At 33.7% G+C, this 18,754-nt stretch overlaps 1 protein-coding gene across 1 annotated transcript in view; it reads left to right on the top strand.

The window, feature by feature from the left end:
• Nucleotides 1-18,754, top strand: part of LOC108546201 (uncharacterized) — a 39,017-nt gene that overhangs the window by 16,666 nt on the left and 3,597 nt on the right. Inside the window, exons 2-4 of the mRNA XM_017898167.1 lie at nucleotides 5,203-5,398; nucleotides 6,191-6,433; nucleotides 12,379-12,607. Of these exons, the coding sequence (XP_017753656.1) occupies nucleotides 5,246-5,398; nucleotides 6,191-6,433; nucleotides 12,379-12,607 (625 nt within the window). The 5' untranslated portion in view covers nucleotides 5,203-5,245. The remainder of the gene's footprint in view (nucleotides 1-5,202; nucleotides 5,399-6,190; nucleotides 6,434-12,378; nucleotides 12,608-18,754) is intronic.

Raw genomic sequence — 18,754 nt, 5'->3', positions numbered from 1 at the left:
TTAGTTCTTTGATCCGTATCAATAGGTGGCACCACGAGTGTATACTGAAGCTGCTCTTTGATTAATTGTAAGTATTCGCATCTGCAAACATATAGGCGTGTGCAATATATAAACAAGGACTTGAATTTTTCCTTTTGCCGATTTCTTTTCTGTTGTAATACTAGTCAGTACAAATATCGATATTATTCTATTTGTAAAATTTATGTGTCACTACGAGTGTTACATGAAACATTCGTTTCGCAACACTATCAATGATTGTTCAAATAACAAGAGCTCTACTGAAGACCAGTTAAACAGGCATTACAAAAGATTTTGTTCGTATAAACGGAATATATAAATGAAATTTCATTGTAATAATATTGTTTCTAAATTTTCTATTACACCAAAAGGTTAGGTTAGGTTAGATAGTAATATAAATGAAAGTAAATGAAGTTTCATTGTACCAGTACTGTTTCGTTATTTTCTATTATACCAAAAGATTACTTGATTAAAACTTAGGTTCTTGTATGGAAAATATGGAAATAAAGAAATAGGAACAGTACTTATACATGAAGTAATAATTTGATGACTTTGTTGCGGGCATACGGTACGCCATTTTGTGATCGGCTTAGGCGGCAAATTCAAAAGTCACGTAAATAGAAATATCGCACTGAAAATCGCGTACTTTGAGAAACCACCGTAAATATCTCAGCTTCAATTTGATATCGATATATCGGTTCAGCGTGAAACGGCATCAAAATTTCGATAAAATGCCAAAGCCGAGAAAATATTTGTATTTTCATATATCGATAAGACGTTATGCCGGTACATCGATATTTCGGTTTTTATAAGGATTACAGAGGTGCAACCGAAAAATATCAATATAATACATACAACTGTACTTTAATGATTTGGTAATTACTGTTAAATAAATATGTAATACATATATATCCTTTTAATGAAATTTTTATTTTTTTTTACTGGCTAATTTATCTTTCATGCTTTTTTACATAAAATATTTATGTACGAATATTTGATTTACAAAAGAATGAATTTGATTTGCTAAATGATGAATTTGATTTGCTAAAGGATGAATTCGATTTGCAAAATAGTGAATTTGATTTGTAAAAGGGTGAATTTGATTTTCAAAGTAATGAATTTGATTTGTAAAAGGATGAATTTGATTTGCAAAAGAGTGAATTTAAAGTACGAGACCTGTACCGGTATTTTAAATTTCAGTAGGAGCCCCTATTTTTAAACGTAGAAACATTTTTGGTAGCCTTTTACGTGTGTGTGTCGGTATTACCGAATTTCGGACGAGCCTTTTTCCATTGAAAGTGACTCTTAAAATCTATTGTAAGTGATTTTGTGATATAAGTAACGCGAAGATGCTACAATAGTTGTCGCGATTGCGTGATCCTTCGACGTATTACAGATAATTTTCTATAATTAATACCGCGTTATATGGAACCCGCGTTATAAGAAAATCAGAATTAATTGAAATCGAGAAACGCGTTTTATGTAAACCGCGTTATGATAAACATAGTAATTAGACAAATCAGATTAATTTATACCGCGTTATATGGAAACCACTGCCGCGTTATATAGAAATGGCGCTATAGGAAATTCATAAATAATATAAATTGAACGAATTCGTACCGCGTTATATGGAATCTCGGAAATAAATAAATTGTACATAAATCAGATCTATATTGTAGAGACTTGGGAGGTGGTAAATATAATAATAGAACTATTTATTAAATAAGAAAATAATAATACAATATGTGGTGACGATTAAGCCTACGAATATAGATATATCGACTAGAACTACAACTTAAGATTACAACTCGACTTAACAACACAATTACAACTCAGCCCGTTACAACTAAAATACAACTCTCTTCTAATCACACGAGGTGGAAATCCTGCGATACTACAATATGAAAACTGTATTCTCAAGGTATCAAGTTGCGATTGATACGGTTAATAAATAACATTTTATAATAGAATTGGCAACGAATATGTAGAATATTAAATATTTGAAATTAGGTTTATCGAATATAATACATAGTTCGTATAATAAAATTATAAATTAAAAAAATTGTTTACATCAAAGAAACTTAATTTTATACATATTAGTGAGGCATCCAAATTTGAAATAGGATCTAAAATATCAAATTAAACGATTTATTACTTTGTTTCATATCATTATCTTTTGGGCACCTATCAAAGTCCTTATTAAAATCTTTTCTATCGTAAGTTCTCTTATCCATCAATGTTAATCCATATTTCGTCTTATTTATGCTGTTACAGATCGCGTTTACAATTCTTGTTCTACAAGTTCGATCCTTAGATTGCCGAAGATTTCCAATCGTCGTTGAATAGATTTAACTCTATTGAAAGATTGACAGCTCTACTCCCTGAACTTCGGTGGAAGACATCCCTTTTTATAGTAAACAGCCGATTGTTATTTTGTCCAAACATTCTGGAAGATGCTGGATTGTTCTTCCCTGAAGTTACGATCCGCTCTTTTGACTTAGCCGAATACCGGGTAGATATGAAAATTTCGTAACAATATTTATTTCTGTAACAAATATTTTATTCTCAAATACTCTTATGAAACCACTTTAGTCTGATCAGAATTCGGACATTCTTATCATGTGGTTCAAGGATACCACAATTAGATTGTTTTATTATTCGTCATCACTGTCAAATACTTGCAATCTAACCTTTTTTATTCTAATTGACCGAAAATCTTCCTCACTTTGCAAATTTTCTTCTTGGTTTTCAAATGTAGTTCTTCATTTTGTAGTTCTTCCAAAACTTTCTTATATGGAGAAGAGCAATTTTGAAATTCTTTTTAAAATTTTGCACTGTGCATCGTTGAAATATCATTTTGAGTTAAGTAACCTTCTAATTCTTTAGCCAAATCCAACCTTTTTCTTTATATCATAATTGAAGTTTGAAAGGAGTTCGTTATCCGTGTGTTCTTCCACAAATGAATTTGAGGTAGACTCATTAATTAATTCCACAAATTCTTCCTCATTTAAACTCTATTCCCGAAGTAGTTCTTCTATATCTTTATGGTTTATATCTGAAAATCCTTCACTGCTCAAAGCAAAAGCAATGTCTACTATTAAGTGGAGCTGAAATATCATTTCCCTTTTGAACCATTTGAAGTAAAAGAGGCTCTGTGCATCGTTGAAATATCATTTTGAGTTAAGTAACCTTCTAATTCTTTAGCCAAATCCAACCTTTTTCTTTATATCATAATTGAAGTTTGAAAGGAGTTCGTTATCCGTGTGTTCTTCCACAAATGAATTTGAGGTAGACTCATTAATTAATTCCACAAATTCTTCCTCATTTAAACTCTATTCCCGAAGTAGTTCTTCTATATCTTTATGGTTTATATCTGAAAATCCTTCACTGCTCAAAGCAAAAGCAATGTCTACTATTAAGTGGAGCTGAAATATCATTTCCCTTTTGAACCATTTGAAGTAAAAGAGGCCTTCAACATGCATTAACCATTTGCACTCGAGAGATGACCATCAGTCACTATTAGATAAAATTTCGAAGATCGATATTAATTAATATGTCAAATTTAAGATAATGTAACGGTGTGCGAGCTATCGAAATCAAATAATTCTACCTGTTAATTATTATACGATTTCTCATTTATTACTGAAAGAAATATCGCCAGCTTTATAGCAGAAAATCTTTGAACTCCTACTCATCTTTAGCCAAAAGATCGTCGAGTGCAAAGGGTTAATTGTTGACGATTTAATTTCTGCACAAGCTAATAACACAGTTCGAATGCAATCTCAAATAAAAAGTTCTTGTCAAACTTGAAGAAGAGTTTTACCTTCATCATTTTTTAATCGGTTGAAAATGTCTTGAAAAAATTGGCGTATGTAGTAAATTTTGTGCGAAAAACGCGTTATAAGGAGATCATGTTATAGGAGAACTGTCCCAATTTTCGCAGCGCGTTATATGGAAATCGCTGTATAAAAATACCGCGTTATAGGAGACTTGACCGTATTCCTGACACGGTCTCGATCTTTGATCGTTTAGACGTGTGAAGTACGGGTATATTCTTTTGTTTGTGTATACGTACAGTGCACTGTACGAACTTTTCACATTGCAGCAACGTGCAAAGAAGCATTTCTGGCCCATTTCGACTTGCATCGACTTAAACCATTGTGACGTCAATTTTAGTTCTTTTCGCGTATTTCCTCAGCGTATTCCTTACTCGAATTTCGGTTTGTCGTTAAGATAAAAAAATCTGTTTACTCGGAATTCAGATATATTCTGATATTTTCATTTTGCATTTCAAAAATTATTCGAAATGTTATTCAAGTTGCATGAATCACTCTGCATAATCATTGAATTATATAGAGTCGAGCATGAGGAATAGGAGTTCCTGTGAATATTTCTGTTGTTTTCTCAAAATCATGCTTTCGTTTTTGAACAAACGTGTACAGTTATGAAAAAGGAAATTGTTCAAGGTCATTATTTTACATCTATTCAAAGTCAGGGCTGCGCATGTATTAATATTGTAGATTATCATTTTGAATATATAATTTGATTCGATTAAGATAATTTCTCACAATGATTGTTAATTAAATCTGAATTTCTCCAGCCAATGTCACTTCAAGGACATAGTATGCTAAATCTCTGAATTTGTGTTAACGTTGGTTATATTATAATAAAAAAATGTATATTATATATTATAATATATTGTAATTACAAGAAATATATGTGTACATATATGTATAAGTATATTATAATATATCATAATATAATCAAATAATAAATACATTGTAATAAAAAAGTATATGTTTCCATTTAAAAGAACCTCAAAATCATGTAAATGAACCTTGATGATCTTAAAATTATCAAATAAAAAGTAAAAAAATATCGAAAATTGTTTTTTCTATCACTATATACATCTTCTCAGACAGTGAAACGTTATATTTTGATAAGCTCTTTGATACAATCATAAGTAACGAAAATATTTAATAATCCTGTTTCTCGTCTGTATAATCCTTTTTAATTATATTGTTCCTAAAGTGTAATTTACTTTATACGATGTCTTCAACAAAATTTAATGTGTCATAAGATTTGGTATTCTTATACATAATAAATGGTAATTAAATTGTAGATGTTAATGCATGATATATTTACATATTATAACTCTAATTTAAAAATTTGTTCTGTTACTAGATTAATGTATCAAGTAACACTGGTGTGAAACTGACACGGCATAATGTTGTCTGCAACGAAAGTAACGACGGATAAATCAATTGAACGTGAAATCCATTCTGATTCAAAAGATACTTCGATAATTATGAAGAAGCTAAAGCATAACACACCTGTTTCTCTTGACAATTATAAAACAAATGAAAAATGTGAAATGAAAGTACAATTAAAGGATCTGAAAGAAATTGGAAAGGAAATTGATAAAGAAATTGAGAAGAAAACTGAAAAAGAAACTGCGAAGGAAACTAAAAAGGAAACTGAGAAAGAAAGCGAAAAGGAAATTGAGAAAGAAATTGAGAAGGAAACTGAAAAGAAAACTGAGAAAGAAAGTGAAAAGGAAACTGAGAAAGAAATTGAAAAGGAGAGTGAAAAGGAAACTGAAAAGGAAACTGAAAAGGGGACTGAAAAAGAAACTGAGATAGAAAATAAGAAAGAAAGCGAAGAAAAAACTGAAAAAATAACTGGAAAGGTAACTGAAGAAGAAGAAAATAAAATAGAAAGTGAAGAAAAGGCTGAAAAAGAAAGTAAAAAAGAACGTGAAGAAGAAACTGAAAAGGAAACTGAGAAGGGAACCGAAAAAGAAACTGAAAAAGAAAATAAAGAAAAAGGTGAAGAAGAAACTGAAAAAATTACTGAAAAGATTATTGAAAAAGAAACTAAAATAAAAACTGGAAAAGAATGTAAAAGGCAAAGTGAAGAAGAAATCGAAAAAGAAACTAAAGCAGAGTCAGAAAAGAAAACTAATAAAGCAACTAAAAAAGAAGACGAAGAAGAAATTGAAAAAAAAATTAGAAAAGAAATTGGAAACGAAACTAGAAAAGAAATTGAGAAAGAAACTGAAAAAGAAATTGAAAAAGTAACTGAAAAAGAAACTAAAGAAAAAAGTGAAAAGGAAACTAGGAGAAAAGTTGAAAAAGAAAATGAAAAAGAATCTGAGAAAGAGACTGAAAAGGAAACGAAAAAGAAACAGGAAAAAATATCAGAAAAGAAATTGGAAAAGACGCAAATGCAAGATGAAAATTCGCTAGTTTTAAAACCAGAACATTCCAAGCCTAAAACCTTAGAGTCGAAAAATATCGAATCAAGGAAAGAAAGGGATAAAACGGAAGAGAAAGAAACAAAAAGTTTAAGCGGTGCTTCTTCCAATCAAACCAATGTTCCAGAGTGCAAAATGATTCCTATTACCGATAAATACGTAAGTTTTCACGTACACTTAATCAAATAAAATCGTTAGTTCATTCTTTTATGTTTACAACAATAATAACATTTTTAACATGCTACTTGAAAGAAGAAAAATAAGCTCAGGGCACTTAGATTTATAATTTTAGTTATATTACAGTTTATTATATTATTATATAGCTATATTAATTTAATTATATTGAAATTATTGCAGTACATAGGTATAATTTAAGCTACACGATATTGTATCTCATAACGTTTCTGATAATTTTATCAAACAAATTGTATCGCGTGCAATAATTTTTTGAAATTACTTTTGGCAGCAAAAAGTTGTTCGCTTTTAATCAAAACACGATAAGATATAATAAATACAATAATAGTATAATAATGAATAGTAACATAAATAATATAATACAAATTCGACATTTAAAATTTCATCTTAATTTTTCAAATTTTTATGGACACTGATACTTTTTATGCATTTATGAGGTATGGGATATATTTTGCTATTATTCTGTCATAATTTATAAAAATTAACTTTAATTACCATAAGTTCAGTGGGAAGTAAAGGAACTACTATAGTGCGTTCGAGAAAAGAAGGCACAGCGTGTTTACATCCTCACGGCTGATAAACTCCACTAACGCTCCCTCGTTCACAGGCAATGATCACTATTGGCCGAAAACGGTGACGAAGATCATCGGCAGGCCGTAGTGAGATCGAGTGAGATAGGATATGGCAACTTCGTCCTTAATTTTCTGTTTCTTAATAGCTTCGAAGCTACGCCGATGCCGTCATATCCTATTTCACTCGGTCCCACTATGACCAGTTATGATCTTCGTCACCATTTTCGATCAACAGTAGTCAATGCCTGTGATCAAGGAAGAACTAGCGAAGTTAATCAGTCGTGAGGATGTAAACACGCTGTGTCTTCTTTTCTCGAACGCACAGTAGTTGGATTTTATTTATATTTATTGGTAACACGATATATCGACAGAAAAAGACAATACATAAAAAATATTATCGTAAAACTGATAATACTAAATACTATTATATATATATACACATTTAATTATATATACTTAGTATATAAAGGAACTGTACTAGTTAATAAATATATATATATATATATATATTTATTAATAAAATAATACTAAATAGATACTAATACTAATACCGTAATGTACATGACAATATAGAGAATATATAAGTTTAACCCTTTGCACTCGAAAGGCGACTCTCAGTCGCCATTTAATCAAATTCTAAAGATCGTTGTTAATTAATATCTCGAATTTGAAATTGCCCAATGACGTGTGGAGATAAAATAATTCAACGTCTCACAATTAATTTGTACTTCTTATTTACCGTTTTCAAAATATCGTCGACTTTATCACAGAAAATTTTCGAATTACTATGTTTCTGTAACGAAAAGATCGCCGAGTGCAAGGGGTTAATATACATTATACTAAATCTCGTGTATGTATCCTAACTAAAAATGAATAAATTGAATGAATCATTATAAATTACAAGTTAGAAAATATTCGAGATTATAAAAATTAGAAGTAACATTTTTAAAATAAAAGAAGTAGAAGAACAGTCGTATTCGTGGTATTAATAATGAGATTTAACAGCAGATGGTATTGTGATTTAGCGTGTTACAGAAAAAAGTCCATATATTATGGTTGTAACAGTATATTTATATCCAACTAGTGCAACTAACGGCGATGTGATTGATCTGCTTTTCAAAAATGGTAAAAGAACAAATGTCGGATGACTTGCTACAACAAGTATGTTGATTGATTGACAAATTGACCTGATAGACCATGCGCTAAAATGCAACATGACCAGTGAACACGTTTCAAATTTATAACCATGAAGCTACGTGTTTTGATTCATATACACGTGTTTTCTCGACTAATCTTGTCCTTTATTGTAGCTTTAGGATCGTATAAGAAGGGATCGACTAGAATAATATCGCGATACTTAACAGAATAACATAAGCTTTATTAACAGAATAACGGATTAATGTAATACAATGGCAACTATGCAACGCTCTAACAACTTTCTTGCAACTGACTTCTAAGACTTATTTCTATTTTTATGTATGGCTTTCGTGTATCGAGCATGAACCGAAGCATTTCTTCGCTCTCTTTCGTATAAAAGTTTTCGCTAAATTTCTTTGGGGCCACGTATAACTGACAAGACGAATCCTCAAGCATAGAACTGACAAGGAGAGTGCAAGTCCTTCGAGTTACTGATTTAATTGAAACTTCGCAGGTTTGTAGATTTAGTCATCCAGTTCAAGAAAATGTATCACTATAAGGGCAACTACTCGATAGTTTTTGAGATATTTATGATTAAAGCTTTATTAGTTATCAAGTAGCATTGTGGCCTACCGGCAACATCCGAAAATTGTCACCAACGTGGGAATTTTCGGATTTCGCCATTAGGCCACAACGGCATTTGATAAATATTCGAAATAAACCTGTAATTAAGGCAATAATAAAACTCTAATCATAAATATCTCGAAAACTATCGAGTAGTTTCTCTTATAATGATATATTTTCTTAAACTGGATGACTAAATCTACAAACCTACAAAATTTCAACTAAATCTATGACCCAAAGGACTTGCACTCTCCTTGTGAATCTCAACAAATGGCAGCACGATAACTGTTCTACCGAGTACAACACCTCGCCAAATACCTAAGTCGTCTACAGACGATTCCGAATTTCGACGTCGAAATTGGAATACTCATGATCGATCGTTAGAGCACCATAGACGTCGTTCGGCGAAATACTAACGAATCTGTGACGGGACTTTCCTGTACACTGATGAAATAAAGGACGTTGAATCTACTGCCGTCTTGGCGCGCATTTGTCTCACCGAGAATAAACTTTTCTTGTGAAATTATTCCGAAATATTCTCTTGAAAAGACCAAGTTACAAGGACTACGTATATTCCTTAATTTTTGCGAGATCTGCGAGAAACAAGTTAAATGCACGTATTCATTTTAGTGACTGAGCTATTTTATTGAATGGTGTTGGGTTTATACACATTTTGAATTTTGATGGTAGCGTTTTGAAGTATGGACTCTACGGTTGATGTTCACAGATTGTTGTTGAGTGCATCACCTGACAAATATGATAAGAAGCTGTCTCATAGTGGGGTTTCGGGGTATTGTATGACGGATGGTTACAGAATGTTTGTTGATGTGTCATGAAAAGAAGGTTGCTGCACACGAGCATGAACCGAAGCATTTTTTCGCTGTCTTTCGTATACCGGTTTTCGCTTAATTTCTTTCGGACCTCGTCTAACTGACAAGACGAATCCCCAAACATAGGGCTGAGTCTCAACAAATCACAGCGCAATAACTGCTCTGCCGAGTACAACACTCCAGGTGCCTAAATCGTCTATAGACGATACCGAGGTTCGACCTCGAAATTGGAATACCCATGATCGATCGTTAGAGTGCCATGGCTGTTGTTCGGTGAGATCCCAACGGCAAATCCAAAAACGCCCCTACGGCAAAATGGGGCCCGTGCGATGACCGGTCACGAGGGTCGGCCATCTAGTAGTTTCACATTGTTTTGTGCCTTTCGACCCACACGAGACTCCTAGAGATATCGTTGCCTCCTTTGACCAGAAAAGATACGACCTTAGAGGCGTTCAGGCGTAATCCCACGGATGGTAGCTTCGCACCACCCACCTCTCGATCAAGTGCGTGAACCAAATATCTGAACTTGCGGTTTCTCTCGTACTGAGCAGGATTACTATCGCAACGACTAGTCATCAGTAGAGTAAAACCTGTCTCACGACTAACTCTGCTAAATTCAAATTAACTTTCAATACTGACTCCTCGCATCCTCGTACCCTTGTTTTAACCTTACACTCTGTCTTCTTTTATACTCACAAGGAGAATGCAAAGCCTTCGAGCCACCGATTTCGTTGAAACTTTGGATATTGGTAGATTTGGTTCTCCTGTTTATGAATATATGCCATTATATGAGTAGACACTCGATAGTTTTCTAGATATTCGTAATTAAAAATTCATTATGTCAATAAGTAGAGTATAATCATGAGAATCACGATAATTACCAAGGTTGATAGCGACGTGAGGGTAACGTTCTGGAATTATTGCAGTCTGTAGACCAGAGTTCGATTCCCCATGTGAAGGAAATATTTCAATATTTCAATGAAATCAGTGACCTGAAGGCCTTCTCCTTGTCAGGCATTCTTCCTCCATCATGCATTTCTCATGCGACCTCGGTGAACCAAGTATATACTTCAAGCACTCAGGATGCATTCGTAAACTTTCGTTCCTTTCTCGCAGGTCTCGACTCTATCAAAAATATCCTTAGAATCGATCCTCTTGCTCACGGTCACTTTCGTCCTATGTTTCAAACATTCTTAACATTCTTTTAGGGCCGCACTTTTTCCAATCCTACATTACAAAATCATAAAATTCAATCAAACATTATCTCAAACAGTATCTCTACATATATGCAGTTCCGTATAGTAGAGAAGGGGTATGTTTTGGAATATCTTGGTCGAGGCTAAGGATTGGCTATCGGTGGATTTTGGTTTGTTTCGGATGATGCATGTCTGGTTTTAGACAGAGTTGGCTCTTGAATTATTGGTCTAATTCAGATGCCAATTGGAGACGATAAGGTCATCTTTACAATACTTTTCCTTTAACCAATAGACGTACCTGCATTTTTTAAATCAGACTTTACTCTCTTTGCGACGAACAAAACTGAATCTACATTGTGTTAATATGTGAACAGCTACTATAACTTTACGAGGAGAAATCGTAGAATAACATTTGCGGGGTCAATATAAAGAACAAAATCTGTACCTTTACATCCCTTCACTGTTTCTATAATTTCTACTTAATTGTCTTTAGTGGAAAACAGACAATTCTTCAACTTAAGAAATTGTAAAAAATCAAAGCTTGTAGTTTAACAAATTTTTTTGCGGAACCAAATTATGGAGAATGGGCCAATTGAGTGGTCAATTTTCGAAAATCACATAAAAGTTGAAGTGCGATTTTTCGTTACCAAGTGATTTCTTGGGAAATCTACTCTGATCTGCATCTCAACAGATGAAATGCTTTTGATATTTAATAAAATCTTTAGGGTCTAAAAATTTATAAAAATTTATAAGATAAAAAGATTGGACACAGAAAATTATTGATTAGGAATCGTGTTTTTGAAAAAATTCACACTGTTGTAACTTCTTGAATAAAATTACAGCGTTTATTATAATATGCAGAGAACCATACGTATACAATTATATAGTAACGAATATATTAGTGACATATGTGTACACACTTATGCAGATACAAAGGAAGAATATAAGTGTCATGGATTACAATAATATTGAATAATAATGAATTCAAGACTGAACTTTTCAGAAAACAGAACATTCTTTTAACCCTTTGCATGCTTGCAGTCTGATCAGAATTCAGTCATTGTTACCACGTGGTTCATAATGGGAAATATTACAATTAGATTGTTTTATTATTCATCATTACTGTCAAATATTTGCAATCTAACTCTTTCTTTTTCTAATTGACCGAAAATCCTCTTCATTTTGCAAATTTTCTTCGTGGTTTCCAAATGTACTTTTATTTTGTAATTCTCCCAAAACCTTTTGATACGAATCCAAGCAATTTTGAAATTCTTTTTTAAATTTTGCACAGCGCATCGTTGAAGGTTCAGAAAAATTTAACATATCGAATAAGTGCTGCCATAGATAAATTTTTCAATCCATTTGAGTTAGAATGTTCTTATATACGTTCTTAAAAACGTGTTATAAGGAGATCGCGTTATAGGAGAACTGTCGCAATTTTTGCTCCGCGTTATATGGAAATCGCGTTATAACAACACCGCATTTTTAGAATGTAAAGGATCTCATGACGAATAACTGAAATAATTAACTATTCAATATAATATTTTCAGCAAGTCCAGAAGCCTTCAAACGTTGCAGTTCCTCGAAAATGTCCCCCTCTATCTGCGCCGCTTTTGAGCGAACGTCCACTTGTTCTAGCGACGCATCTTGTGCCTTCGCTGCCGATTAGCTTCTTCGAAGTGCTCGTGGAAGCAATAGAAGTCGCTACAGGAAAACCAGTGGTGCTGCTGCACGAATCCAGAAGCGATAGACCAGTCGCGAAAGACGTTGCGGATATTGGTATGTTACCATGTCAAACAATCTCGTATATTTAGTAAAAAATAGATAACAGTATGTACTGTAGAATGCCAAAAACAGATTTTATTTTGTCTTCAACTTACAGAAATAACGTGTACGTGATTCCTTCTTTTATCGAAGGAATATCGGGTCTGCGCGAACGGTTTGAGACACCGGAAACGAACAGAACGAAATGAACAGAATGAAACGAACACCAAACGCGGAAACTGATTAAACGCGAGAAAATAATATCGAAATAACGTAACTTTAACACACGGAAAACACGCTTCTATTCGTCTCTCTCCGACACCGAACGACTCACGTCCGTCCCGGTCACAAACTATATTCGCGAGGATTCTTCGAGGCTTCTCCACTCAGGACTCTCCCTGTGTCGCCGAGGGTCCTATTTTTGTGCCCTTTGCCAAGCTCCACGACGTGCTTTTATCAATCGCTAATTGGCTGATCCGATTCAGCCGATTCGCGATTCGCCCCCGTGAAAATTACGTCACTGTGCCGATTCGCGATTCGCCCCTTGTGAGAATACGATTCCGCTGACCTGCGTTTCGCCCCCTGCAAAGACCTCGCAACTCGGCTAGCTTGTTTCTGAAAATAGCCTTCCATAACGGTATTAGTCGATTTTCGATTTTTTCTTAAAATAAGACTCTGCATCGGCATTGGCCGGATTTCGATTTGTTTTTCGAAAAATAGTATCCCACGGTACTAAAACTTTTATCTCGATGACACCCTTTCGTATCATTATAGGATCAGGCATAGCTGAATATTTTCAAAAATATTTGTCATATTAGAGGATCAAAGGTTTGACTTAATTTACCTTCTTGTATGTACAGATGTCAACAAGATTTTAATAAGATATCGAACCTTTTTTGAATGAAACATTTGAACTGATTCGGTGACCGTAAGTACTCAAGGTGAATCAAGGTCACAGATAAAGGAAAAGCAGTTACGTATTTTCTGTAGCATTTATTTCTAGCATTTTAGTGCTTTTCGTTCTGTACTCGAGGTGAAGGGTAAGAGTGCACTGAATTGTACAATAGAACACGAGTAATGGCACAACTACTTATAAGGATAAAGCAGTGGTGGATTTAGCTCTCGAGAGGCCCGAAGCATTACAAATTTCCGCGATCTTATTAAAATGAAATTATAAACAATCACAACGAGCGTTCAACGAGCAAAGGACGACCGATAGTGTTTTATAATTACTACACTGACTAAATTAAAAATAGTAACAATTCTCAAAACGCTAAATGGTGTGCGTGTTTCACAAAAGGTCTCGTGAAATGGCATAGAGAAAAGAGGAATAAATCGATAGCTTTATTTGTTCGTCTCATCAACAGTCTTTGTCATGTGATCAAACTGTTGCATGCCACCGATTTGGCCAACAATTTGAAAACACAGAACCTATAACAGGTATTAAATAGGGCGTCTCCCTTCCACTCTGACGAATTAAACCTGCGTACTTCCCGCGATACTCCTTGCGAGGAACGCACAGTACCGGCTTGAACTTGATCTCCATTGACGCAAATCTGGAATTTACGTCATTTCCAAATCTGGAATTTCGGCATTTTTTTCAACATATAGCCCTACAATTTTGGCTTTATCGATTTTAGTTTATTTCTTACTGGGATTTAAAATATTAAAATACAATTCTTTTTAATCATATACAGAATTTTCATGTACCGAATAATACAATGGAATCCGCTTAGTATGATCATCTTGGAATGTGTAATCTTTAATCCTTGAAGTCGGTCTCTCGCAGAACGGTAACAGGGTCTCTCAAGACCCCACACCGATATTCCACTAACACATGCTCGAGACCCCACCCTTATTCCACGCTTTAGGCTTTGCGCCTAACTTTTTGGTGCATGATATTGTCTAATAATATTTATAATATTTATAATATTCGACGACAAAGGATACAAAATTCTGGGTGTTATTGCAAATCACATGCATCTCCGATTGACACCCAATTTTGCGAGAAAGGGAGGAAAGTGGGTAGATACTAAATATAAAATATTATTTTTGAGAAATAAATAGTTTCCGAGATATCAGTGAAAAGCTTTTGACATTGAACATAGAAATTCGTTTATACAGACGTGACACGTGGTTAAAACGACCGTTTTCTCTAAAGTAAATAGCAGTCACCGAGTATCGAGTAGTCGATGACTCATACTGTTACACCAGCTCAGTTTCTAATGGGTGTCCCAAAATTGACTAAGAAAATTTTGATAGGAAACACGGATTTTTAATAAAAAATTATAAATGTTGCTCAACAATGAAAATGCGTTGTTCTTTCGTGTAGTGCTCCATTTTTAATAATCCTGAACTATCAGTTATCACGCTATCTTTTTTCTCGTTGGCAATACTGTATCGCACAAATGGCGCGAAATTCAAATCTTGCGTAAATTTTGGGTACCTTGTATACAGTGTGCTACCTAAAATCTATTTGTTTTTTTTTTCTTTTTAAGCCGAATTATGTAATTTTAAATAACGATAGTTGTTAATTAGGTTTAGTTATAGTTCTCGAGATACGTCTTCGAGTGTACCTAAACAGAATAAAATGAATAAATTTTAAATGGGATATGCCATAGAAACTGTTACGAGACATGCACATCGAATATCTAATACTTGGAGACTGAAAATAGATTTCTATGCATAATATCAAAAATGTTTCGTTAATATCTCAGGATCTATCCATTTCTCGAAAATAATATTTTACATTTAGTATCTACTCAACCCCTCCTTCTTTCGGTCAGAAATGTGGTTTAGAAGAATATCCGAAATTTTCATTACGAAATTTCATCCATTACAAATACGTATAAACAACTCTTCTCGAAAAGGTCATAAAAATTATTTGAAAATTTTGTCAAGTGTTATTTATGTTAGTGGTAGATGAAATTTAATAACAATAAGAACAATTATTTATTTAATTACAAAAATTATCAAACACAAATATTGGGTTGAAATATAATTATTTTATCACTATCACATGCTCACACGTCTTCTTCTCTCTATTAATATTCAATTGCAACTAACCTATGCCAAATCACTCTTTTTTTTTCTTTCTTCTTTCATACATTACATTGACATACACAATTCACACAGTACTTCAATCATTACACGCATACTCATTGTATATCGTCAATAGGTCGTCCTCAATTGGCGACGGTTAATGACGAACCAAATTTCTTGAGGAACGTTGTGTTTATAGTGGACTGTATTTTATGTAGTAGTTCCGGATAACTCTTTTGAACTCTTCGAATGTTATTGACTGACTGATTGGTACTGACTCTCTCGGTAGTTATATAATCCTGGTCTCTCTGCTGATTGGTTGCTACGATGTTGGGGGTGTATGTTAACTTCAGCGTCCTTCGGTGGTGGTGGTTGTTTAAACAATCTAGATAATTGTGCTTGTCTTCTTGAAGGGTGATATATAGTTGTTTGTTGCGGATTACCTAAGTGGTGGCTTAGGTGCTAAAGAAATCAAAGGGCGCTGACAGTAAGGATATAAACAACCTTCTACTTGGGACATTGCGATCCTAGGGCCTCATCAATGGTACTTGAGAACTTTCAGAGTCTTCACACGGTCTATTCTAAACAAAGGGCCGAACGAAATACCGGGACGACATTCCAAGGCTTAACACTCATTTATCATAATAACCTGAATTCGTTAGATATTTCCATCCCATGCATACTTGTTCCACTCATTCCAATACATATATATTTAAAAATCTATGTAACCATTACCACAATTTATCGCTTATTTCATAGTGATAATGCTTTCCCATGTTTGTTGCGTTATATTACATACAATTATATTAAGAAGCCGAAAAGCTTCTTAAAATCTTCTTAGTATCATCTACAATTTTCTTCTCTCTAAAAGCTTCTTTCTTATAATCACTTTTAATAAAAACAACGATGTATTACAGATAAAATTACAGATACCTTTAATTTTCATAACAGTCTGATAAGATGTTGAGTAACTCTTGGATTTGAGGACTGCATGATGCCATCTGCATAGCATTGATTCATTTAATCGAACACAAAACTCAACCGGTATTTCTGACCATATTTTCGTGACTTCTTTCATTAAATCTGTTTTATTGGTAAAAGAATGACTTCCCGATTAATGTCCATCGTAATCCCACAGATGTTCTGTTAAAGGGGTTATAACGCAGAGGAACAGTAGTCAGTGGAAAACTGTGGAAAAACTGTATAGATCTTTATTCAACGGGCGAATGGTTAGAACTGGTCTGTTTAGGTTCTGTCAGTGGAAAACTGTGGAAAAACTGTATAGATCTTTATTGAACGGGCGAATGGTTAGAACTGGTCTGTTTAGGGCTACGCAGGTCAAAAGTCGTCTTCAGAAGACTGGTGACAAAAGACAGAACATAGGAGAAGGGATCGCCCCCACACCGCTGGGATGTAGAGTTTACTTCACTATTGAATTTTACCATAACATGTTCAATTGGGTTGTAGAAGCTGTAGAAGCAGACGAACATGATCGCTGCACACATTCCTCAGATTGCGTGTAAGGCCCCAGGACCCCTGTTGCTATGTTTAGCTGTGTTTAGGCAGCGGTACTGCCTTTGAGTCCATTCATTAGTGAATCACCCTGTATCATACAGTCTAGTCTCCGATAACGCGATTAATTCGTACCGCGTTATATGGAATCTCAGAAATAAATAAAATATATAAAAACTACATTCTCAAGGTATCAAGTTGCAATTGATACGGTTAATAAATAAAATTTTATAATTGAAATGGCAGTCTTACATATCTGAATTTAGGTTTATCGAATATAATACATAGTTCGTATAATGAAATTATAACTTAAAAAAATTGTTTCCAACAAAGAAACTTAATTTGATAAATATTAGTGACACATCCTAATTTAAAATAGGATTCTAACATGTTAAAATTAAACGATTTATTACTTTGTTTTATATAATTATCTTTGGGGTGCCTATCAAAGCCTTTATTAAAATCTTTTCTGTCATAAGTTCTTGTAACGATTGTACCATCAAAGCACGATTCGACAGTGTTCTGTCATTATGCCTGATTATTCATAAATATGCACATGGCAATTCGTATTAATCGAATAATTTCTTAATACTGTCAATGATGCTTGGACGTTGGCAATGATTTCTGAATGAGCTTGTTCAATTATCATTGTTTTATTGTTCATCATCACTGTCAAATATTTGCAATCTAACCCTTTTTTACTAATTGGCCGAAAATCCTCCTCGCTTTACAAATTTTCTTCTCAGTTTTCGAATATACTTTTATTTTGTACTTCTTCCAAAACTTCTTTATATGGAGCCAAGCAATTTTGAAATTCTTTTTAAAATTTTGCACTGCGAATCGTTGAAGGAACATTTTGAGTTAAATAACTCTTCATTTAAACTCTCTTCCTGAAGTAGCTCCTCTATATCCTCGTGATTTATAGCTGAAAATTCTTCTTTGCTCAAAGCAGAAGCAACGTTTACTATTGCCATTGATAAATTTTTTCAAATTATTTGAGCTGCTGGAATATTCTTGTACGGAAAATGCGTTATAAGAAAATCGTGTTATAGGAGAATTGTCCTAATTTTCGCTCCGTATTATATTAATAAAAATCGCATTATAGAAAACTTGACTATATACAGAAACAAGAAAGTGTCCTTTATTTCACACCCAAGGTGTTCAGTATCTCAAATTGGTACAGTATACTCAGAGAAAGCATCCACCGACCTTCAGGTGCCTTCGTATACAATGCTTTTGTCATGAACTCGTAGAGAAGTCTGACTCTTTCTGTGACAACTCGGTATATGTTATATAATCTAGGAGTCTAGGAATGACGTAGGGGGGACAGGCAAGAATACCATGCAAAATAAAGGATGATTGAAGTCTAAACTAAAGGATGACTAAAGAACTACTATTATCGATGCATTGGTGTATTTAAAAAAATTTGGTCGGAATTAGTAGATACACAACGGTAATAACGTCCATTTTTTAAGATTTTGGGCTTTGAGCACAATTCCACGAAATAGGGATTATTTATTGCCTCAATAAGGTATTTTAGGATGGCGAAACTGGTCTTGAGACACCGAAAATTCACGAAAGAACAAGAACACGATAACACAAACTCAA

This window comes from Eufriesea mexicana, unplaced genomic scaffold (assembly GCF_001483705.2).
Source record: "Eufriesea mexicana isolate 0111107269 unplaced genomic scaffold, ASM148370v2 scaffold620, whole genome shotgun sequence".
Lineage (NCBI taxonomy): Eukaryota > Metazoa > Arthropoda > Insecta > Hymenoptera > Apidae > Eufriesea > Eufriesea mexicana.
Note: the sequence above shows the minus strand (reverse complement) of the source record. Positions and strands in the feature narration are given on the sequence as shown.